At 43.4% G+C, this 24,144-nt stretch overlaps 2 protein-coding genes across 3 annotated transcripts in view; one reads left to right on the top strand and one right to left on the bottom strand.

Annotated features, from left to right (window-relative positions):
• e4f1 (E4F transcription factor 1) overlaps nucleotides 1-10,185 on the bottom strand; it is a 71,083-nt gene extending 60,898 nt beyond the window's left edge. The window contains exon 1 of one of the 2 annotated variants that reach the window (XM_059979877.1): nucleotides 10,082-10,185. In XM_059979877.1, coding sequence (XP_059835860.1) covers nucleotides 10,082-10,148 — 67 coding nt within the window. In that variant the 5' untranslated portion in view covers nucleotides 10,149-10,185. Of the gene's footprint in view, nucleotides 1-9,966 lie in introns of both variants that reach the window. The other variant, XM_059979878.1, reaches the window with a different exon arrangement.
• Nucleotides 10,186-18,909: 8,724 nt separating this feature from the next.
• pgp (phosphoglycolate phosphatase) lies at nucleotides 18,910-22,341 on the top strand. Its single transcript, XM_059979874.1, has 2 exons — nucleotides 18,910-19,592; nucleotides 21,744-22,341. Exons 1-2 carry the CDS (start codon nucleotides 19,010-19,012, stop codon nucleotides 22,064-22,066), a joined length of 906 nt encoding a protein of 301 aa, XP_059835857.1. The 5' UTR covers nucleotides 18,910-19,009; the 3' UTR covers nucleotides 22,067-22,341.
• Nucleotides 22,342-24,144: the final 1,803 nt, after the last annotated feature.

The following is a 24,144-nucleotide window of genomic DNA, read 5'->3' as shown; positions in this document are numbered from 1 at the left end:
CATGAAGACAGGTTCCTAACAGGATTTGACTTTTCAAAAGGTCAATTATCTACTATCTTGTTATTTGAACTGGGCATTTTCTGTCCAATTAAATTGGTTTATTATTGCCATACGTACAGAGATACTTGACATGTCATCTGTTCTGCCCACAAGAAACTATGGAAAGTTGTTTTACAAGCCATGCAGGAAGCTCATTTCGAACATAAGAGTTAGTACAAGGGAAAATTAGTAACAGAATGTAGAATACCATGCTGAGTTTCAGAGAGTGCAGTGCAGGTAAATATTAACATGCAACCTAAGATTCTGTGAAAGCCTCTTGTAAATGAGAGGGGTCAGTGGAGAATGGCCTGACTGGTTCAAGCTGACAGAAAGGCAACAGTAACTCAAATAACCATGTGTTTAGAACAGAAGTGGCAGAAGTGCATCTCTGAATGCACGACACATTGAACCTTGAAGTGGATGGACTACAGCAGTAAACCACAAACATACTCTCAGTGGCCATTTCATTCAGTACAGGAGGTACCTAATAAAGTGTCTACTGAATGCAGATTGTGAAGGCAAAAGCTCATCCTTATCATACAAAAGGTTTGGTCACGAATACCATAATAGCAGAATTACTGATCTGAAACATGGTAATACATGCTAGTCCTGACAAAGGGTCTCGGCCCGAAACGTCGACAGCACTTCTCCCTATAGATGCTACCTGGCCTGCTGGTTCCACCAGCATTTTGTGTGTGTTGTTGTTTTAATACATGTTTTAAAGTTTTTGTATCTCCTGCTCAATGGAAGGGGAAAGAATATTCAAGATGGGTGAGGTTGCTGATCATGCTAGCTGCTTTTTAAAGTGTTAAAATGAAAGTTCAGGGAAGGGACTGGTTTTTATGATGTGCTGAGCAGTGTCCACAACTCTCCATAGTTTCTTGTGGTCTTGCAGGCAGAACAGATGCTATACTAAGCTGTGGTACATCCAGGTAGACTGTATCTATAGAAACCTGTGAGGGTAAAAGGGAACATTTCAAAATTCCTTAGCCTTCTGAGGAACACGAATATGTTTTCTTGTCCATGGTGTAAACATGGTAGATTCTAGTCACACTTTGGAACCTAAAGCTCTTAACCATCTCCACTTTAGCACTATTGATGTACGTGGGAGTATATATTCTACCCCATTTCCTGAAGTCAATGACCAGTTCATTTGTTTTGTTGACATTAGAACATAGAAAAACCATAGAAAACCTACAGCACAATACAGGTCCTTCGGCCCACAAAGCTGTGCTGAATGTGCCCTTACCTTAGAAATCACCCAGGTTTACCCATAGCCCTCTATTTTTCTAAGCTCCATGTACCTGTCCAGGAATCTCTTAAAAGACCCCATTGCATCCACCTCCACCACCATCGCCGGCAGCCCATTCCACACACTCACCACTCTCTGAGTAAAAAACTTACCCGACATCTCCTCTGTACCTACTTCCAAGTACCTTAAACCTGTGCCCTCTCACATTAGCCATTTCAGCCCTGGGAAAAAGCCTCTGACTATCCACACGATCAATGCCTCTCATCATCTTATACACCTCTATCAAGTCACTTCTCATCCTCCTTCACTCCCAAGAAAAAAAGGCCGAGTTCACTCAACCTATTCTCCCCAATCCAGGCAACATCCTTGTAAATCTCCTTGTTCTATGGTTTCCACATTGAGGGTAAAGTTGTTGCCATGACAACATGCCATTAGGCTATCTCCTTCCTGTCCTACACATTGTTATTTGAGATCCAGTCCACGATGGTGGTGTCATTTGTGAACATATAGCTGGAGCAGCATCAAGTCACACAGGTGTGAGTGCCTAGATAATTGAGAGCTGAGGACATAGCTTTGTGGAGGATGATATCACTGCTGCCTATCCTTACTGACTGCAGTCTGTTGATCATGAAGTCAAGGATCTACTTGCAGAGTGGGGTGCTAAACCCTTGGTCTAGAAGCACCATGCTGGTTCTGGATTTCATTTTGGCATTCAACACAATTGCCCCAGTGACCTTGGTGAACAAACTCCTCAATCTAAATACACCACTGTGTTGCTGAGTGTTAGACTTCCTAACCAAAGATCTCACATAGACAGGATGCACAACCGCTCCTCCCTCACCAACATCCTCTGCATGGGGGCCTTCCTAGGCCTATGTGCTGAACCCACTGCTGTTTACTCTACTTACACACGAATGCACGGTCAAACACCCAAGTAATCACATTGTCAAGTTCACCAATGACATGACAGTAGTAGGACTCATCACCACAACAACACAACGGCCTACAGAGAGAAGGCAGAAGAGCTTGAGGCCTGGTGCCAGGCTAATGACCTCTTCCTCAAGTCAGTAAGACAAAGGAGATGGTTATCAACTTCAGGAGAACTCGCTCCACTCACACCCTCTTTACAGTGGTGGCACAATAGCAGAAACAGCGAGCAGTTTCACACTTCTGGGGTGCCTGTTTCTCATGGACCCAAAGCACATTCTACACAATGGGGAATGCTCACCAACACTGCTTTCTGAGGAGTCTGAAGACAGCTGGACTATACACATCAATACTGACATCCTTTTTCAGATTTTCAGTAGAGCATCCTAGCATGCTGCATCACTGCATGCTGTGGAAACTGCTGCAGTGGACAAGGCAGCTCTACAACGGGTAGTCAAGACTGCCCAATGCTTTATCTGCACCAGCCTACAAGCCATCAAGGACAGATATACAATCGGCCCTCCTTATCCGCGCGTTCCACATGCACAGATTCAACTAACCGCAAATCAGGAAAACCCAGAAGTTCATCATTGTTCGCCTCGCGTCTCATTCGTTCACTACTTGTGTTGTGAGTGAGAGGAAAGAGTTTAAAGCTAGTAAGGGATGGCTGGCTGCTATGTAAAGCACTACAGCCTCAAGAACTTAAAGATCACGGGAGAATCGGGATCAGCCGATGCCAAGGTGGCATCAGCATTCCCAGAAGAGCTACGAGGGTTGCGTCTGTACTGAATGTGTACAGACTTTTTTTCTTGTTATTATTCCCTAAACAATACAGTATAAGAACTACTTTCATAGCATTTACATTGTTTTAATCATCTAGAGATGATTTAAAGTATACAGGAGGATGTGCGTAGGTTATATGCAAATACTACGTCATTTTATATAAGGGACTTGAGTATCTGCATTTTTTGGTATCCGCGAGGGGTCCCGGAACCAATCCCACGCAGATAAGGAAAGCCAACTGTACAGAAAAGTGCTGGAAAAGGGCCAGTAACATCATGAAGGATCCGACCCACCTTTCTCAGGCAGTTTGACCCACTCCCACAACATCCACGCCAGGACCACCAGACTCAGAAAGTTACTTTTTCCAAGCAAGGCTGATCAACAATTTCACCCACTAAACCACCCCACCACCACTACTTTGTCATTTCCTGCCAGTCACCTTATGAAGACACCCTGTGCCTATATAACTTTACAACATACAATTAATCTGTGCATATATGCTAGCTTACATATATTTATTGCATGTTTTATCATTGTCTTCTTTATCTCATGTGTTTTTTGTACTGCAACTGATCTGGAGAATCAATTGCTTAATTTTCCTTTACACTTGTGTCCTGAAAATGACATCTTGAATCCTGATCCAATAGGAATTCCTCTGTTGCCTTGACCTATACACAAGTAGAAGGTGGCCAGCCAGATGAACAGATTTCCTGAAATTAAGTTGAGGTATGAAATGGTAGACGTTCTTGATGATAGTGTAGCAATGGTTGAGTCCTCTGGCACTGCATATGATGTGGTGATGAGGTTGAGCAGAGATTTCTTAAGCTACCCTGACTGAAGCCTCTGATACTGGAGAGGTAGTATGGGAGGATAAAGAAGTGGCAAACTCAATAAGTATATTGCATTTGCCTTCACTGTGGAAGACACCGGCAGAAATTCGATAGGGAACAGGAGTGGAAAAAGTTAGCCCAAAAGATTGTGGAGACATTAGTAGTGATCTTCCAAGAATCACTAGATTCTGGAATGTTTTCAGAGTACTTGAAAATTGCAAATATCACTTGTTACGAATGTGCCACAACTCTGAGGGGCCAAAGGTTACAAAGTAGCCCCCTCCTTTGTGAGAATCGCAAGATCGCTATTAATTCGGGTCTGGGACCCAGGAAATGAGAGAGGCACGCAGGATCCACAAGGGTTTGGAATGTGGATCCTGGCCTCAGCGATACAAAGCCACGGATAACGGCCATTGTCTCTTGGAAATGGAATTGTGTATTGAGTACTGTACTATTCATTGAAGCCCTCAAGGAATGACCAGAGAGGGCTGGTTGAGGGATTGCATCATCCCAACCTGATTGACATCTGAGACCCCGTGAGTAAGGATAAAAGAGGGTCCGGGGAACAACCCCTTCAGATGCACCAGGAGAAACGTTAGAAATCCCGTGACAGCATTTAATAGCGACAGCCAGTGGAGGGTTCACGTGCGTCCTTTTCCCTTGCCTGGGAATTGGGGCCTTACCACGGAAGAACGGCTTAGCAAAAGGAGTGGCCACACGTGACCAGCTACACCAACGGAACTCTCGAAGGATCGACATCATAAGAAGGAAAAGCTGGCAAGTTTCTAAAATCTCTCTCTTGACTCCAACCAAACACTGCAGCCTGAATGAACTGAGTGACTTTTATATTTCCATCGGACATTATCCCCTAGACAACGATAGAGCTTATTTTTTATTGATTATTATTATACCCGCACTTTTAGATTTAGTATTGATGACGTATATTATCTGTATGTTTGCTTTGATATTATTTTTGTGTATTTTTACTAATAAATACTGTTAAAAGTAGTACCATCAGACTTCAACGGACCTCTCTATCTTTGCTGGCAAGTGACCCAGTTACGGGGTTCGTTACACACTCCACTCTTTAAGAAGACAAAAGAGAGGAAATTATAGGCCAGTTAGCCTACCTCAGAGGCTGGGAGTGTTGGGAATCTATTATTAAGAACGAGGTTCCGGTGAACTTGGAGACCAATGATAAAGAAAGCCAAGGTGACTCATAGGAGGCTGCTTAACAAGATCTTATGGTGTTACAGGAAATATACTGGCATAGATAGAGGAATGGCTGACAGGCAGGAGGCAGCGAGTGGGAATAAAGAGGGCCTTTTATGGTTAGCTGCCAGTGACTAGTGGTGTTCCTCAGGGGTCAGTATTGGGATCATTACTTTTCATATTGTTTGTCAATGATTTAGATAATGGAATTGATGGTTTTGTAGCAAAGTTTGCAGATGATACAAGATAGGTGGAGGGTTAGGTAGTGCCGAGGAAGCAATGCAATTGCAGAAGGACTTAGACAAATTGGAAGAATGGGCAAAAAAGTGGTAGATGGAATACAGTGTTGGGAAATGTGTGATAATGCATTTCAGTAAAAAGGAACAATAGTGCATATTACTACTAAATATAACCATATAACAATCACAGCACGGAAACAGGCCATCTCAGCCCTCCTAGTCCGTGCCGAACTCTTAATCTCACCTAGTCCCACCTACCCGCACTCAGCCCATAACCCTCCACTCCTTTCCTGTCCATATACCTATCCAATTTTACCTTAAATGACACAACTGAACTGGCCTCTACTACTTCTACAGGAAGCTCATTCCACACAGCTATCACTCTCTGAGTAAAGAAATACCCCCTCGTGTTTCCCTTAAACTTCTGCCCCCTAACTCTCAAATCATGTCCTCTCGTTTGAATCTCCCCTACTCTCAATGGAAACAGCCTATTCACGTCAACTCTATCTATCCCTCTCAAAATTTTAAATACCTCGATCAAATCCCCCCTCAACCTTCTACGCTCCAATGAATAGAGACCTAACTTGTTCAACCTTTCTCTGTAACTTAAGTGCTGAAACCCAGGTAACATCCTAGTAAATCGTCTCTGCACTCTCTCTAATTTATTGATAACTTTCCTATAATTCGGTGACCAGAACTGCACACAATATTCTAAATTTGGCCTTACCAATGCCTTGTGCAATTTTAACATTACATTCCAACTTCTGTACTCAATGCTTTGATTTATAAAGGCCAGCGTTCCAAAATCCTTCTTCACCACCCTATCTACATGAGACTCCACCTTCAGGGAACTATGCACTGTTATTCCTAGATCTCTCTGTTCCTCTGCATTCATCAATGCCCTACCATTTACCCTGTATGTTCTATTTGGATTATTCCTGCCAAAATGTAGAACCTCACACTTCTCAGCATTAAACTCCATCTGCCAACATTCAGCCCATTCTTCTAACCGGCATAAATCTCCCTGCAAGCTTTGAAAACCCACCTCATTATCCAAACCTCCTACCTTAGTATCATCAGCATACTTACTAATCCAATTTACCACCCCATCATCCAGATCATTTATGTATATTACAAACAACATTGGGCCCAAAACAGATCCCTGAGGCACCCCGCTAGTCACCGGCCTCCATCCCGATAAACAATTATCCACCACTACTCTCTGGCATCTCCCATCTAGCCACTGTTGAATCCATTTTATTACTCCAGCATTAATACCTAATGACTGAACCCTCTTAACTAACCTTCCATGTAGAACTTTGTCAAAGGCTTTGCTGAAGTCCATATAGACTACATCCACTGCCTTAACCTCGTCAACATTCCTCGTAACTTCTTCAAAAAATTCAATAAGGTTTGTCAAACATGACCTTCCACGCACAAATCCATGCTGGCTACTCCTAATCAGATCCTGTCTATCCAGATAATTATTAATACTATCTCTAAGAATACTTTCCATTAATTTATCCACCACTGATGTCAAACTGACAGGTCTATAATTGCTAGGCTTACTTCTAGAACCCTTTTTAAACAATGGAACCACATGAGCAATACGCCAATCTTCCGGAACAATCCCCCTTTCTAATGACATCCTAAAGATCTCCGTCAGAGCTCCTGCTATTTCTACACAAACTTCCTTCAAGGTCCTGGGGAATATCCTGTCAGGACCCAGAGATTTATCCACTTTTAAATTTCTTAAAAGCGCCAGTACTTCCACCTCTTTAATTGTCATAGGTTCCATAACTTCCTTACTTGTTTCCCAAACCTTACACAATTCAGTATCTTTCTCCTTGGTGAATACCGAAGAGAAGAAATCGTTCAAAATCTCTCCCATCTCCCTCGGCTCCACACATAGCTGACCACCCTGATTCTCTAAGGGGCCAATTTTATCCCTCACTATCCTCTTGCTTTTAATATAGCTGTAGAAACCTTTCGGATTTACTTTCACCTTATTTGCCAAACCAACCTCGTATCTTCTTTTAGCTTTTCTAATCTCTTTCTTAAGATTCCTTTTACATTCTTTATATTCCTCGAGCAATTCCTTTACTCCATGCTGCCTATATCTATTGTAGACATCCCTCTTTTTCCGAACCAAATTTCTAATATCCCTTGAAAACCATGGTGCTTTCAAACCTTTAACCTTTCCTTTCAACCTAACAGGAACGTAAAGATTCTGTACCCTCATAATTTCACCCTTAAATGACCTCCATTTCTCGATTACATCCTTCCCATAAAACAACTTGACCCAATCCACTCTCTCTAAATCCCTTCGCATCTCCTCAAAGTTAGCCTTTCTCCAATCAAAAATCTCAACTCTAGGTCCAGTCCTGTCCTTCTCCATAATTATATTGAAGCTAATGCTATTGTGATCACTGGTCCCGAAGTGCTCCCCAACACATACATCTGTCAGCTGACCCATCGCATTCCCTAACAGGAGATCCAACACTGCCCCATCTCTAGTCGGTACTTCTCTGTATTGTTGCAAAAAACTATGCTGCACACATTTCACAAACTCTAAACCATCCAGCCCTTTTACAGAATGAGCTTCCCAGTCTACGTGTGGAAAACTAAAATCTCCCACAATCACCACCTTGTGTTTACTACAAATATCTGCTATTTCCTTACACATTTGCTCTTCCAACTCACGCTCCCCATTAGGTGGCCTATAATACACTCCTATCAGTGTTACTACACCTTTCCCATTCCTCAATTCCACCCAAATAGCCTCCCTAGAGGAGCTCTCTAATCTATCCTTCCAAAGCACCGCCATAAGATTTTCTCGGACAAGCAATGCAACACCTCCTCCTCTGGCCCCTCCTACTCTATCACACCTGAAGCAACTAAATCCAGGAATATTTAGTTGCCAATCACACCCTGCAACCATGTTTCACTAATAGCTACAACATCAAAATTCCAGGTATCAATCCACGCTTTAAGCTCATCCACCTTTCTTACAATGCTCCTAGCATTAAAATAGATACATTTAAGATACTCTCCACCTCCTCCTCTCTTTTCATCCCTAACAATGCATTCAAATTTATTATCCTTTTCTTTCTTCTCCCCTACATCTTCGGGCTGAGCGCATCCCTTCTCCATCATCTGCCTTTCCTCCCTCACACACTATCTACTTACTTGCTCTACTGGTGAACTAACCTCCTCTCCCATGGTTTCCTCAAATTGATTCCCGCCCCCCCCCATCTTACTAGTTTAAAGTCTGCCCTGTAGCCCTAGCAAACCTCCCCGCTAGGATATTGGTCCCCCCAGGATTCAAGTGTAACCCGTCCTTCTTGAACAGGTCACGCCTGCCCCAGAAGAGGTTCCAATGATCCAGAAACTTGAATCCCTGCCCCCTGCTCCAATCCCACAGCCACGCATTCATCCTCCACCTAATTCTATTCCTACTCTCACTGTCGCATGGCACAGGCAGTAATCCCGAGATTACTACCTTTGCGGTCCTTCTTTTTAACTGCCTTCCTAACTTCCTATACTCTTGTTTCAGGACCTCTTCCCCTTTCCTACCTATGTCATTGGTACCTACATGTACCACGACCTCTGGCTCCTCACCCTCCCACTTCAGGATATCTTGGACACGATCAGAAACGTCCCGAACCCTGGCACCAGGGAGGCAAATTACCATCCGGGACTCCCGATCACCTCCACAGAACCGCGGTCTGAACCCCTGACTATCGAGTCCCCTATTACTATGGTCCTCTTTCTTCTATCCCTACCCTTCTGAGCTACAGGGCCGTCCTCTGTGCCGGAGGCCCGGCCACTGTCACTTCCACCAGGAAGGCTGTCCCCCCCAACAGTACTCAAGCATGAGTACTTATGAATATCTTGACATTTCTAAATTAAGCAGGTAACCAAGGCTGACAATATTGCAAAATTAATTTCAAGACAAAGGAAAAATTTAGATTGAGAGATTTGGACAAACTTTAAAGTGTTTCACCCTTCTTAAGCATTTCTGAAATGGCAATCAGCCATTGTGATTGTAAAGCAGTTAACTCAGCAGCAAATTCTGGTCCCCTACATAACCAGAAAGAGCAGTTGTGAGGGGGAAATAATGATGGGGATGCAGTGGCCTACTAGAGAACTGGAAACGGGAGACCTAAGATGGTAAGAGATCACTCCAATAAAAGAACAGCTCTCTCTCTCCCTCTCCCAGTGTTGTCTCCAGAAACGGGATCAAGCAGCTGGATGCAAGTTGGAGCTGAGGGAACAGGACAATCACAGCGCATAGGACTGACCCCGGTGAAGAGATGACTATAGCAGAGGCCAGCCCGAGGGGAAAGTTGGAGCAGGTAAAATTAATTGATGCCTGAGGATGATAATCAAGAAGTGCGGGGTGGCAGGCGATCCCATGGGTATCGAGGGAGTGGAGGTGGCTGGCCAGTAAAAGAGAGATGGGGATCCAGTGTGTGGAGCCCCTGATCCCAGGGGAGGACGTGGGGCAACAGAAGCAGTAGTGAGTGGGAGGCGTTATTAATGGGGATGTGGCGGCAAGTTCCCCCCCCCCCAAGGGGACAGCGTGTGGGGTGGCGCACAGAATATCTTCATTGGAGAAGACGGGAGCTGGAATCCTGCTTCAACCACTGAGGCAATCCCACATAAACCGGCCTCTCCTCACCCCGAGCCCGAAAGCGTGGAAACGCAACCCTGGTCTTGACCCCTCCAGACCGGGTGTCTCTATAACAGCCGGGGCCTATGGTCTCCACCGGCACAAAGCCGCGGACTGGCGTTACCTTCCTCCCCACCGGCACCTCTCAGGCCCGCCGCTCGCTGCCCGTCTGCCGTATTCTCAGAATTCATCAGGACTTCCTCTCACTTGTCGCAAGGAACACAAAATGGCGGATTTACGACCTGCCGCCAAAGGTGGAGCCAGCCGAGAGTCCTGCGTGCCGTACTGCGGCTGCTCTGCGCCGGGAGAGCTGGGAGTTGTAGTTTGTACGCCTTGGCACCCCGGCACAACGTTAGGAATGGAATTTTATGTATGCAACGCCGAAAATTATTTATAAATATTCGTTATAATTGGAGTGCTGCCAATCATAGAATTGTTTATTTTAAATATAGGATTCATTTTCCCTGACTACCTTTTTAAAGAAGAAAATTGGGAGTTGAAGTACACTGTATAAATACTGATGAGTGAAAGGGAAGAAATATACTGTAAGAGACAGTAAAATTTCTAAGGCAGGAAATAAAATCGATGTATATCCTACCTGCAGATGAATTACACGAAATGCACAATATTTGTTAGATTTTCATCCTATTTGAATTTTGAAAATAATAACTTTTTTATCTTGAACATCAATGCCTCCAATGGAAAATAAAATCCATTGAAAATACAGTGGATTCCAGTTTATTGGGCTATTGGTTGATCAGAGCAGCTGCTTATTTGGAACAACTCTTAAAGAACAAAAACAAATTCAGAAACTAGCTGGGATTCCCTTTGTTTATTCAGGATTCTGTGCAGCTCAGTTGGAACACAGGAGACTAATACTGATTCAGATGTGTGCTCTTGTACGGCCACTATGCTCAGAGCGAGCAGTTCTAAATAGCATCAGTTGTGTGTGCTTGTGTTCAAAAAGCAGTATTTAAGCAGTAAATCAATTCAGAACAGTTTTGCTCACTGCAGTTTCAAACATTCAGGCTTGGAGATGCAAGAAATGGCCAGGCGTGGAAATAAACAATTTCACTATTTCAGCAAGTTCGGGACTATGAAGAATTTAAAGGTGTAAACAATCATCTTGAATGTTACAATGAAAATAAAGATTTGGGGAATGGAATGGTCAAAAGCATTGTTTAAAGGTAGTCTATTAACTCCACTAGGTGTCTGCACTGATTTTGTTCATTAACAATCAGTCAAAAGAATACAGCAGATGAATTCCTCCATCAATAATAATTAGAAATTAATACACAGTTTTATAGTACTATTGATAGTGTTCAAATTTGTTCTGTTTTTCATTTAAATACATTTTTTAATTTATTATTCATTTATGGGATGTGAGCATCGTCAGCTAGGCCAGCATTTATTGCCCATCCCTAGTTGCCCTTCAGAAGGTGGTGATGAGCTGCCTTCTTGAACCACTGCAGACCCTGAGGTGTAGGTACACCCACCGTGCTGTTAGTGTGGGAATTCCATTTCTTTAACTCAGCAACAATGAAGGAATGGCGATATGTTTCCAAGTCAGGATGGTGAATGACTTGGAGGGGTATTTCCAAGTGGTGGTGTTCCCAATTATCTGCTATACTCATCCTTCTAGATGGTAGTGGTCAATGGTCTGGAAGGTGCTGCCTTGGAGAAAGTAACTGTTTCTGTGTCTGGTGGTCCTTGCATGGATGTTGTGTGAGTGGGACAAACAGTGCATGAGAAAGGTGAGTGGGATCAGCTACAACTGATGGTCGATGGAGTAGGGATTGGATGCTTGTGGAAGGGGTACCAATCAAAGGAACTGCCTTGTACTGGATGATGTCCAGCTTCTTGAGTGTGGATGAAGCTGCACTCATCCAGGCGAGTGACAAATCTTCCATTACACTCCTGACCTGAGCCTTGTAGATGGTGGACAGGCTTTGGGGAATCAGGAGGTGAGTTACACGCTGCAGGATTCTGAGCCCTTGACCCGCTCTGGTAGTCACAGTGTTTATATGGCTAGACCAGTTCGGTTTCCTGTCAATGGTAACCCCACAGGATGTTGACAGTTGGGGATTCAGTGATGGTGATGCCACTGAATGTCAAAGGATGATGGTTAGAGCCTCTCTTGTTGAAGATGTCCATTGCCTGGCACTTGCGTGGCTCAAATGTTACTTGCCACTTGTCAGCCGAAACCTGGGTCTTGTCCAGGTCCTGCTGCATTTAGACACGAACAGCTTCACAATCTGAGTAATCACGAATGGTGCAGAACATTGTGCAGTCATCTGCGAACATCCCTACTTCTGACCTTGTGACAGAAGGAAGGTCATTGATGAAGGATTTATAGATGGTTGATCCTAGGACACTTCCCTGAGGAACTCCTGCAGTGATGTCCTGAGGGTGAGATGATTGACCTCCAACCACCTCAACCATCTTCCTTTCCGTCAGGTATGATTCCAACCAGCAGAGGGTTTTCCCCCTAATTCCCATTGACTCCATTTTAGCTAGGGCACCTTGATGCCACACTTGGTCAAATCCTGCCTTGATGTCGAAGGCTATCACTCTCACCACACCTCTGGCTCTTTGGTCCGTGTTTGGACCAAGGAGGTGATGAAGTCAGGAGCTGAGTGGCCTTGACAGAACCCAATCTGGTCATCCATAACAGGTTATTGCTGGGTAGGTGCTGTACGATGGCACTGTTGATGGTCCCCTCCATTACTTTGCTGATGATTGAGAGTAGGCTGATAGGACGGTAATTGGCTGGGTTGAACTTCTCCTGTTTCTTGTGTACAGGACCTACCTGGGCAATTTTCCACGTTGCCGAGTAGATGAAGGTGTTGTAGCTGTACTGGAACAGATTGGCTAGTGGTGTGGCAAGTTCTGGAGCACAAGTCTTCAGGACTACTGCCAGGGATTTTGTCTGGGCCCATAGCCTTCGCAGTACTGTACACAATGCTTTCAGTGTTTCTTGATATCACGTGGAGTGAATAGGATTGGCTGCATACTGATACCTGGGATGTTGGGGACTCTTGGAGGAGGCCAAGCTGGATCATCTACTCGGCACTTCTGACTGAAGATTGTTGCAACTGCCTCTGCCTTATCTTTTGCACAGGTGTGCTGGGCTCCTCTTTCATTGAGGATGGGGATATTTGTGGAGCCTCCTCCTCCAGTGAGTTGTTTGATTGTCCACCACCATTCACGGCTGGATGTGGCAGGTCTACAGAGCTTAGATCTGATCCGTGGGTTGTGGGACCACTTAGCTCTGTCTATTACTTGTTGCTTATGGTGTTTGGCATGCAAGTAGTCCTGTATTGTGGCTTCACCAAGGTGATGCCTCATTTTGAGATATGTCTGGTGTTGTTCTCGGCATGACCAGGTTTGATCCCCTGGCCTGGTGGTACTGTTAGAGTGGGGGATATGCCAGGCCATGAGGTTACAGATCGTACTTGAGTACAATTCTGCTGCTGCTGATGGCCCACAGTGTCTCATAGATGCCTAGCTTTGGGCTGCTAGATCTGTTCAAAGTCTATCTCATTAGCACAGTGTTAGTGCCACACAACACAGTGAAGGGTTTCTTCAATGTGGAGATGGGATTTAGTCTCCACAAATACTGTGCGGTGGTCACTTCTACCAATGCTGTCATGGACAGATGCTTCCACGGTAGGCCGGTAGGTGAAAATGAGGTCAAGTGTGTTTATCCCTCACCACCTGCTGTAATCCCAGTCTAGCAGCCATGTCCAGTATGACCCAACCAGCTCGTTCTGTAGTGGTATAACCAAGCCACTCTTGGTGATGGACATTGAAGTCCCCTGCCCAGAGTATATTCTGTGTCCTCTCCACCCTCAATTTCTCGTCAATTAAACAGTACTCAGTTGCTACTCAATTAAACAGTAGTTTGCCTTTTTTATACCTCTTTAGCTATTTACATGAATCTTTGGCTAATTAAGTTGAGTTCAACTTGGAATTACAGTGAACTAAAGGAAATTGCAGTGGTTTGAGAGAGAAGTTGGTCAAAGTAAGTTGGAAGGAGATGCTGGAAGGGTGACAGCAGAACAGCAATGACGTGAGTTTCTGGGGAAAATGAGAAAGGTGCAGAATAAATTATTCCAAAAATGAAGAAATACACAAATGGCAAGATAGTACAGCCATGGCTGACAAGGGAAGTCGAAGCTGATGTAAAAACAAAAGAAGCAAAAATTAGCAGGAAGGTAGAGGATAGTGTATCTTTTAAGAACCTACAGAGAACAACTAAAAGGATCATTAGGAAGGAAAAGATGAAACATGAAAACAAGCTAGCAAACAATATCAAGGTGGATAGTCAAAGCTTTTTCAAGTATGTAAAAAATAAAAGAGATGAGAGTGGATATAGGGCCACTAGAAAATCAGGCTGGAGAAATAATAATGGGGCCCAAGAAGATGGCAGATGAACTCAGTGAGTATTTTGCATCATTCTTCACTGTGGAAGACAGTGTGTCAGGTGTTGAAGGGTGTGAAGGAAGAGAAGTGAGTACTAATACAAGGGAGAAGGTGCTCAAAAAGCTAAAAGACCTAAGGGTACCTAAGTCACCCAGACCAGATGAACTGCACCCTAGGGTTCTGAAAGAGGTAGCATTAGAGATTGTGGAGGCATTAGTAATGATCTTTCAAAAATCATTAGACTCTGGCATGGTGCCAGAGGACTGGAAAATTGCAAATCTTTAAGAAAAGAGGAAGGCAGCAGAAAAGCAATTACAGACCAGTTAGCCTGACGTCAGTGGTTGGGAAGATGTTGGAGTCAATTGTCAAGGATTATGGAGTACTTGGTGACATAGGACAGATAGGACAAAGTCAGAATGGTTTCCTGAAGGGAAAATCTTGCCTGACAAACCTGCTGGAATTCTTTGAGGAGATTACAAGTAGGATGGATAAAAGGGATGCACTGGATGTTGTATATTTGGACTTTCAGAAGGCCTTTGACAAGGTACCACACATGAGACTGCTTACCAAGTTAAGAGCCCATGGTATTACAGGAAAGTTACTGGCATGGTTAGAGCATTGGCTGTTTGGTAGGAGGCAGTGAGTGGGAATAAAAGGGTCCTTTTCTGGTTGGCTGCCAGTGACTAGTGGTGTTCCACAGGGGTCCATGTTGGGACCACTTCTTTTTATGCTGTATATAACGATTTAGATGATGTAATAGATGGCTTTGTTGTCATGTTTGCAGATGTAATGAAGATTGATGAAGGGGCAGGTAGTGTTGAGAAACAGGTAGGCTGTAGAAGGACTTAGGTAGATTAGGGAAATAGACAAGAGAGTGGCAAATGAAATACAATGCTGGAAAGTGAATGGTCTTGCACTTTGGTAGTAAAAATAAATGTGCAGACTATTTTCTAAATGGGGAGAAAATCCAAATATCTGAGATGCAAAGGTCTTGGGATCCTTGTACAGAACATTCTAAAGATTAATTTGCAGGTAAAGTTGGTAGTGAGGAAGACAAATGCAATGTTAGCATTCATTTTAAGAGGTCTAGAATACAAGAGCAGGGATGTGACGCTGAGGCTTAATAAGGCACTGGTGAGGCATCACCTTGAGTTTTGCGAACAGTTTTGGCCTCCTCATCTAAGAAAAGATGTGCTGGTATTGGAGGGGATTCATAGGAAGTTCTCAAAGATGATTCTGGGAATGAAAAGGGTTATTATATGAGGAACGTTTGATAGCTCTGGGCCTGTACATGCTGGAATTGAGAAGTGTGAGGGGAGATCTCATTGAAACCTTTCAAATGTTGAAAGGCCTAGGCAGAATAGATGTGGAAAGGATGTTTCCCACGGTGGGGGAGTCTAGGACAAGAGGGCACAGCCTCAGGATAGAGAGACACCCATTTAAAACAGAGATGTGGAGAAATTTCTTTAGCCATACGGTGGTGAATTTGTGGAATTTATTACTATAGGCAACTGTGGAGGCCAGGTCATTGGGTGTATTTAAGACAGAGCTTGAAGGGTTCTTGATAGGACATGGCATCAAAGGTTATGGGAAGAATGCTGGGGAGTGGGACTGAGGAGGGGAGAATAGGATCAGCCATAATTGAATGGCAGAATGGGCCAAATGGCCTGATTCTGCTTTTTATGGTCTTGTATAGTCAAACTGGGGCAGCCACTTAATTGGGCCAAAATGTACTGGTCTCATGTGTCCCAATTATCCAAAGTTCACTTTACTGAGTGTGTATGTAATTTTAAGAACTACAGTGTGTGTATCTTGATATGTGACTTTTGTGGTTTCAGTCACTAAAGCTCAGTGTTTGACATCTCCTCATCACACCTTACTGAACAGGACTATCGAAGAACCTAGTTTCTTCTATACCTGCCATCAAGAAAGGAGCTGGAGAAAGGATTCCACACACCTGCTCATGGACTGTTTGTCCTAATCCCATCAGGGAAGAGGCTACACAGGACCATCAGACTCAGAAACAGTTATTTCCCACTAAATGTCAGGCTGATCAACAACTCCGCCCATTTACCCAAGCAGGTACGCCGCTCACCCCACAGTACCCCTACTTTACCATTTTCTATCAGTCATGTGACATATGTGTTTCTGTACCTAGAGTCACTTTATGGATATACAATCAGTCAATGTATAGAAACTTGTGTATTTATATTTATTGTGTTTTTTTATGCTGCATTGGATCCGGAGTAGCAATCATTTCGCTCTCCTTTACACTTGGGTACTGAAAAATAACAGTAAACAACATTGAATCTTTGTACTGGGGTTAGATGAAATTGATGATTCAAATAAAAACTGTAACATATAAGGGAAGCCTACTAAACAGTTTTAAAAAACATTGATCTGCATTCTTAGATAAAAGTTGGAGTAGGATTAAGCCATTTAGCCTCTTGAGCTGTGACGGTATTGGGTTTGCTGGCCACTCCAGCAACGACCTTAAACTCTATTGGATATGAATAGCCACAAGTACTCTCGCTAAAGGGAGTCTACTGCCCTTGCAGTGCACTGTGTACAAAGCTAGGTGAGGTGTTAAACACTTCCTCAAAAATCACCCGACTCCGGGAGCTTTCTTCAGGATTTTTAAATGAAAAAACTTTGTTAAAAAGGCAAATAAAGAGTGGATGGAGTTGGATGTCTTTCTACCGTGTGTGCTATAAATTGAAATCCTGAGCAGAAAAAGATGTGAAAAAGTTTACGAAAAGGAAGTGATATTTGTACAAATCAAACTGCATACATAACAAACTGCACCTCAAGAGATAAAATAGAGGAATTTTACTGTAACCAACCAATCTTCAAAGACTAGCTCTTTATTCTCCACAGCAAGACTATCTGCCTATTCAAAGGATGGGTTCCCCCTCCCTACCAAGGAGAAGACATTTCCACCTAACAAAGCTGTTTAAACAAAGTTCATTTATTTTCAGTGATGCACATTTAAATCAAAACACATTTAAAATTCAGAGGATTTCTGTCTTAAACATTTCCAAATCATAAACCATTGCTAAAATACAAACCACAATGAGTAAACGATTTCTCAACCACAAAGGAATTCTAAAACACATGTACAATTCTTTAGTTCCATGTTTCTTGATTTCCTTTACCCCTTTCCCAAGACGCCTGAACTGCTGCCTAAATTTATATCTTTTCCCTACCATTTGGGATACTTCACCTGCATATGAGATTTTCAACAGATATCCTTTTGACACAGAAGGTCTAAAAGTAAATTGGAGACACAGAACTTAGCTTCCTCTACTTAATGCTGTGAAGCTAGCTTCCTTGTGTACATAAAATTTCCAACTATAAAATAGTCTGCTATATGGACATAATTTGTTTGCAAAGCTGTCTGGGAACAATACTTTGTTTTAATTTCAAGCTGATCACTGCTTTCCACACAGACATGTTAAAAACTGAAACTGATTTCCTCTTATGACCAGAAGCTAAACAAACTATTAGTTGGATGTTTATTTACATCTGTTTTTGATCTTACAAGTAGTAGATGGTGTGATTAGAAAGCCAGGTTAGCTAACAACCAGGAAGTAAGTATCCATCACAGAGCCTGCCCAAGTGTTCAATAGATTCACAGCCAATCTGACACTTCTCACCTCCCCTATTACACCTGATTCCATTATCAATCAAAATTGTATCTATCTATAAATTACATACAAGCATATATGAGGACTACAGATTTGCAAGTTCTTGCATATGCAAGAGAGTAGTATACAAGTGCAGTACATGCTCCCTAAGTTACACATTTCAATAAAATCTCTCATTCTTCAAATCTCAATTTCAATAAAATCTCTCATTCTTCAAATCTCCAGTGACTAGGTTCCCAGCCTATTTTACCTTTCCCTTCACGCCCATAATCATCGCAGTCAACCACATCCAAAGAATCGCTCCTTAACTCACTCAAAAATTATTTACTGTACTCTAAATATGATCTATGTAAGACTTTGCTACCGTTAAACTGCATCCCCCTAGAAATAAGGGTCAGCGTTCCATTTGCCGTCCGAACGTGTGCCAATTTGTCAAGCAGGATTTCATCAATCAGATGGGTGTGCATTTGATCTCTTGCTATACACGCTGACAGGGTTCGACTGATTGGTCTTTAAAAACACAAGGGGTTCTGCAGGTCCTGAGCAACAACACAAACTCTCAGCTAGTTGTCGGACGAGACCTTTCAAAGTTCAAACGACTGACAAGATTTGGTGTGTGTTTGTGTTGGTTGGTTGCTCGGATTTCTAGCTTCTGCAGATTTTCTCGTTTGCATAATCTATGATCTTTAAAAAATTGAGTGATGATTATTTTAGCGGAGTTAGAGACTGGAGTGATTTGTATGAACTTGGAAAGCGTGCTGTATGAGTGCCGTAGAATCAGGAGAGCTGGCTGTGTGTAGAAAGCTCCAAATCAGGAACGGGAGTGGCTGGGGCAGAGAGGGGCGGAGCGGGGATGGTGTGTGAGGCTTGGTGACTGGGAAAGCTGCTCACGCAGGGCGGGCTCTGTGAAGCCAGCGGCCCGGGGCGGGACTTGCGATGCTCCTGCCGGTTCCGCGTTGTGCGGGGCCCAGTCTCTCACCATGGCTGCTGGCTGTACTCGTTTGAGCGGGGATCTGTGCTCGCAGGTTCTGGACTCGGTGGACGTGCTGCTGTTCGACTGCGACGGGGTGCTGTGGAAAGGGGACAGCATGATCCCCGGCGCGGCGGCGCTGGTAAACAGGTTGCAAGAGCGGGGAAAGCTGGTCTTCTTCCTGACGAACAACAGCACCAAGAGCCGAGAGATGTACGTGGAGAAACTCCGGCGCCTGGGTTTCCAAGCGCACTGCGAACAAGTATTTGGCACTGCGCCTTGTGCTGCCCTGTACCTGCGCCAGGAGGCCGGGATCTGCGGCTCCGTCTATCTGATCGGCGGCGCGGCCCTGCGCGGGGAACTGCAGGCCCACAACATCGCCTGCTCCGACTCGGGCCCAGGCCCTGGGCTTGCGCCGGCAATGGCGACCGAGCCCCTGGACCCCGCTGTGGCAGCAGTACTCATTGGCTTCGATGAACACTTCACGTACACAAAGCTGTGCCGGGCCTCCCGCTACCTGCAGGATCCCGCCTGCATTTTCCTGGCCACCAACACTGACACCCTGCTGCCTTTGGAGGGTGGCGGGATTCCGGGTAAGAGGGGGGCAGTACGGCTGAGGAAGGCTAGCGGGGCGGGCTGGGAATTGGCGTGGGTTCGGCGGGGAAGACTGTAAGGAACCGAGGAAACAGGTCTAACACTGAGGGAGAGACCCGGAATGTTAATGGTAACTAGCTGGGAAACGAGGTCACTGATTCCATTCCGAGGCCTTTGATTCCATAAATGACAGTTCAACGTAATACTCAGGCTTTCTTCAAAAGAAGATATTGTTTAGTTGTTCTTTCCCGGTCTGTTGTGGTAAATGTAAATGAGGTATTGATTAATTCTGCTTTGATCATCATAATCCCATCGTAATCTGATGAGAGGAACGAAATTCTGGAGGGGTCTCGGCCCGAAATGTCGACTGTTCACTCTTTTCCATAGTTGCGGCCTGATGTGCTGAGTTCTTCCAGCATTTTGTGTGTGTTACTTGGATTTCCAGCGTCTGCAGTTTTTCTCTTTTTGTTATAATCTGATGGGAGATTTTTTTTTGAAATTTTAAGCGCTGTCCTAGGTCAGAAAATGCCCTTGGGAAATGAGTCAATTGCAACTGCATAGCTATTTGCTATGATCATGGTTTTATTTTGCATCTTTTCCAGTAGAATCGTTTTGGTTTCCAGATGTCACGGTAGGGGTAGTATACCAGCCAGAATCCATCAACTACTTTATCAATGTCTTTATTTGAATCATAAAGTGATGGATGCCTTTTGATAATTTTCCTCTGTCCTTTTTACTTGCAACTCCTAGAGCAATGATGTCAGACTTGACTATATTAAATAGGCTGATAATTGAAATTAATTCAGCCTGACAGACAATATCATTAATAAAAAGTCAAACCATTTTCTCCATGAAGTACCATCACTGTAATTGGATACAATTGGGTTTGTATCTCTATAAAGCTATCTGACATCGGCACAGAATTAAGCGGTCAAATTTACTGTGCCATTCAATCATAGCTGATTCATTTTCTTTCTCAATCCCATTCTCTTACCTTTTCCCTGTAATCATTGACACACTAACTAGTCAAGAACCTATCAACCTCTAGTTTAAACATACCCAATGACTTGGTCTCCACAGATGCCTGTGGCAATGAATTCAGAGATTCACCACCGTCTGGTTAAAGAAATTCTTCATCTCTATTCTAAGGCTTTGTCTTCTGGTCCTAGACTCTCCCACTAATGGGAACATCTGCATCATGACCACTCTATCTGGACCTTCCAATAATTGTATGTATTAGCTAGTAAGACATACAAAAGCAATGACGTAGATAGCACAGACCCTGGAATATCCAAAGACTTGCCATGATTCTTAAGGCAAATTAGGCACGTAACAAAATACTCTCCACTTGGCTGACTTAGCGAAACTCCATCAATTCTCAAGAAGTTCAAAATGATCTACAAAGTTAACTGCAGCTTGACAATGCCCTTGTCCCAAGAGTGTTGGGGAACTTTACCTACAGATTCCTGTTCAGGTCAAACAGCCAAACATTCTTTATCACTGGGTTGAAATCTGGAAACTACCTTCAGAAATTCTGTACAAGTACATTCAACAGAAGGACTGTACTAATTCAAAAAGATGAAAGCAGTAAGGAAGATGAGATAAATGCTGTTTTTTTTTTCAAAAATGATTTTTAAAAGTCCAAAGTAATCTCTCAACTGAACATTCCTTCCCTCCACTATTGCAGTATTTAGTGTCATTTGTAGCTTCAAGGTCAACTTCCAAGTGCATTAGTTCTCTCAATAAGGCCAGGTGTAAGAAGACTCATTGTCCACTTGTGTGGACCTTTGCAAGTCACAGACGGTCCTGGCTCTGAAATACAGTCAATCTAGGATCAGAATCGAGGCATACCTTTCCCCCAAAGTAATTTGAAAACATTGTCACTAGTGGACAACAGCATCTTTCACCAAAACCCTGACATGGGCATTCTGAGAAATATTGTGAATTACTTTATTAACAGTTTGGAAACAATGATAGATTAAGCAATGTGGTCGTCTTACTCATGTTAATTCCTGAAGCTTGGAGCAATTGGAATGTCTTAAGCCACCTTGAAATAAATGCAGCTTCAGCCGCCGCTGTTTGAGTTTAGACTCTTGCCTCTCAGTGCTGTGATGCAGTTATATCCCTGAACTGTTTTCTTTCATCCACAGGAACAGGATGCTTGGTAAAGGCAGTTGAGGCAGCATCAAAACGCACTGCTTATGTCATCGGCAAGCCCAATGATTTTATGTTCAAGTGCTTGGTGAAAGAGAACAGCATTGACCCAAGCAGGACGCTGATGGTGGGAGACCGGCTGGACACTGACATTCTCATGGGCACTAATTGTGGCCTCCGCACCATTCTGGCCCTAACTGGGGTTTCTACCCTGGAAGAAGTGAGAGCCCATCAGGAAAGTAATTCCCCAGAACGGCACAAGTTGGTTCCAACTTACTATGTGAATAGCGTGGCTGACCTACTCCCAGGACTTGAATAACAGCTCAGAGTCTGCAGAGATGTACTGTACAATCAATTAAACTCAAGTACAAAACAAATGTTAGCTTTGTTCATAGTGTAAGTGATTGTCTATAAAGATTGTTCTATTTTTGTTATGAATGAATGTGAAAACACTTTTAACTGCCAAGCTTTGTAGTTGTATTTGATTTAGTTATAGAACACAATAAAAAGGTCACCAGTTCTGTTCGCTAGGATACAGAAATGCTGGTCTTTCTGTATCTTAGTTGAAAATAAAATATCTCTGTGCCATCATAATGCTGTGCTATGTGTTTGCTTCCAAAAGTAGAAATCCATGGCATGAACATCACATTAACTATTGTAGCTGCACTTTATTACATGTTCAGTGAGGGATCTTCTTCAGTTCTAAATAAAGTCAACCCTGAAATAGCAGCAGAAGTTTTAGCTCTTCAAGTCTGTCTCCAGTGACCTTGGCTGATCTGGCAAAATGGGCTTCTGTCCAAAGCTGGATATTAATTCCTTGCCTTTCTAAAACAGCTCATAAGCTTTCATGAACTATCAGAAACCTATGGTTAATAACTTAAGGAGCATTTACTTTTCACAATGCACACGAGTATTTCCATATCTACTCCCATCAAATACTATCATAATTCCACAACAATACCGGACTAGAATACCGGAAAGGAAGTTTGCCCCTTTACTACGAGGAGTGATGGATAAGTTCGTGGCCTAAGGTAGGAGTCAATTTTAGTAAACCTAGCACATTTATTTTTCAACGTAGTCCCCTCCTACATGTATGCACTTAGTCCAGCGGTTGTGGAGCATACGGATCTTGGACCTTCAGAAAGCGTCCACAGCATAGGTGATTGATAAGTTCATAGCCTAAGGTAGAAGGACATGAGTTATTAACTTCAAAACATTTTGCATTTTTACTCAAAGAGTTGAACTGCACATGCATGTAATGAGAGCACCTTGGACCGCCAGGTGGTCCACAGCAGGGGTGATTGGTAAGTTTGTGGCCTAAGGTAGAAGGAGATGGGTTATACAGCTCTTGTTACATGTACATGCAGTTAAACTCTGAGTGAAAATGCAGAAAGTTTGAAGTTAATAATTCATCTCCTACCTTAGGCCATGAACCTTTCATCACCCCATGCTGTGGACCACTTCTGGAGGTTCAAAATGCTGACTTCTACAAAGAAGGGATCCATATGCTCCACGACCGCTGGAGTAAGTGTGTAAATGTAGGAAAAATAAATGTGCTGGGTTTTCTAAAGTTGACTCCTTCTACCTTAGGCCACAAACAAATCAATCACTATATAGATAAAAGACTGATACAATTGACAGTAAAAACAATTCTATTGAAATGTAATGCAACTTTGATATCTTTTATTTATGTTTTCAATTTAGAGATATAGCATGCTAACAGTCAACCCAAGTAGTGGATTGGAACTGGACAAATTAATGGGACCAAAATGTCAATGGATATGCTGGCCCATTTCCTAGGAATTTAAAGCAGTATAAAGAATACAATTGTTTTGATCTTCCTGAATTGCCCAGATTCTTCAAAATTGAAATGGGTGGCCACCAGGAAATTTCAATTCTATTTGCCATTCTTATTCTGGTCTGTTAGTCCATGCCCTCTTGTATGGACACAATGGAAAAACTCTCAGGTTTGATGAATGAAGGGTCTCGGCCCGAAACATTGACTGTTTATTCATTTCCATAGATGCTGCCTGACCTGCTGAATCCCTACATTACTTTGTGTGTGTTGCTTTGGATTTCCGGCATCTGCAGATTTTATGACCTATTCCGCCTGAGTAGCCTCCAACCTGATGGTATAAACATTGATGTCTCTAACATCTGGTAATTTCTCCCCTTTCCCCTTCTCTTTTTCCATTTCGCATTCTGGCTCCCCTCTTACCCCTTCTCACCTGCTCATCATCTCCCTCTGGTGCCCCTTTCCCTTTCTCCAATGGTCCACTGTCCTCTCCTATCAGATTCCTTCTCCTTTAGCCATTTACTTCCACCTATCCCCTCCTAGTTTCTCAATTTGTCCCCCTGCACTTACCTTCCCTCTTGGCTGGTTTCATTTATCACCTA

The sequence above is a fragment of the Hypanus sabinus genome, chromosome 9 (assembly GCF_030144855.1).
Source record: "Hypanus sabinus isolate sHypSab1 chromosome 9, sHypSab1.hap1, whole genome shotgun sequence".
Taxonomy (NCBI): domain Eukaryota; kingdom Metazoa; phylum Chordata; class Chondrichthyes; order Myliobatiformes; family Dasyatidae; genus Hypanus; species Hypanus sabinus.
Note: the sequence above shows the minus strand (reverse complement) of the source record. Positions and strands in the feature narration are given on the sequence as shown.

What these genes read in the sequence shown, in the direction of transcription:
- pgp (XM_059979874.1), top strand. Translation starts at nt 19,010, where the DNA reads ATGGCTGCTGGCTGTACTCGTTTGAGCGGGGATCTGTGCTCGCAGGTT. An exon ending in GGAGGGTGGCGGGATTCCGG is followed by an intron (nt 19,593 to 21,743) that starts GTAAGAGGGGGG and finishes TTTCATCCACAG; the next exon opens with GAACAGGATGCTTGGTAAAG.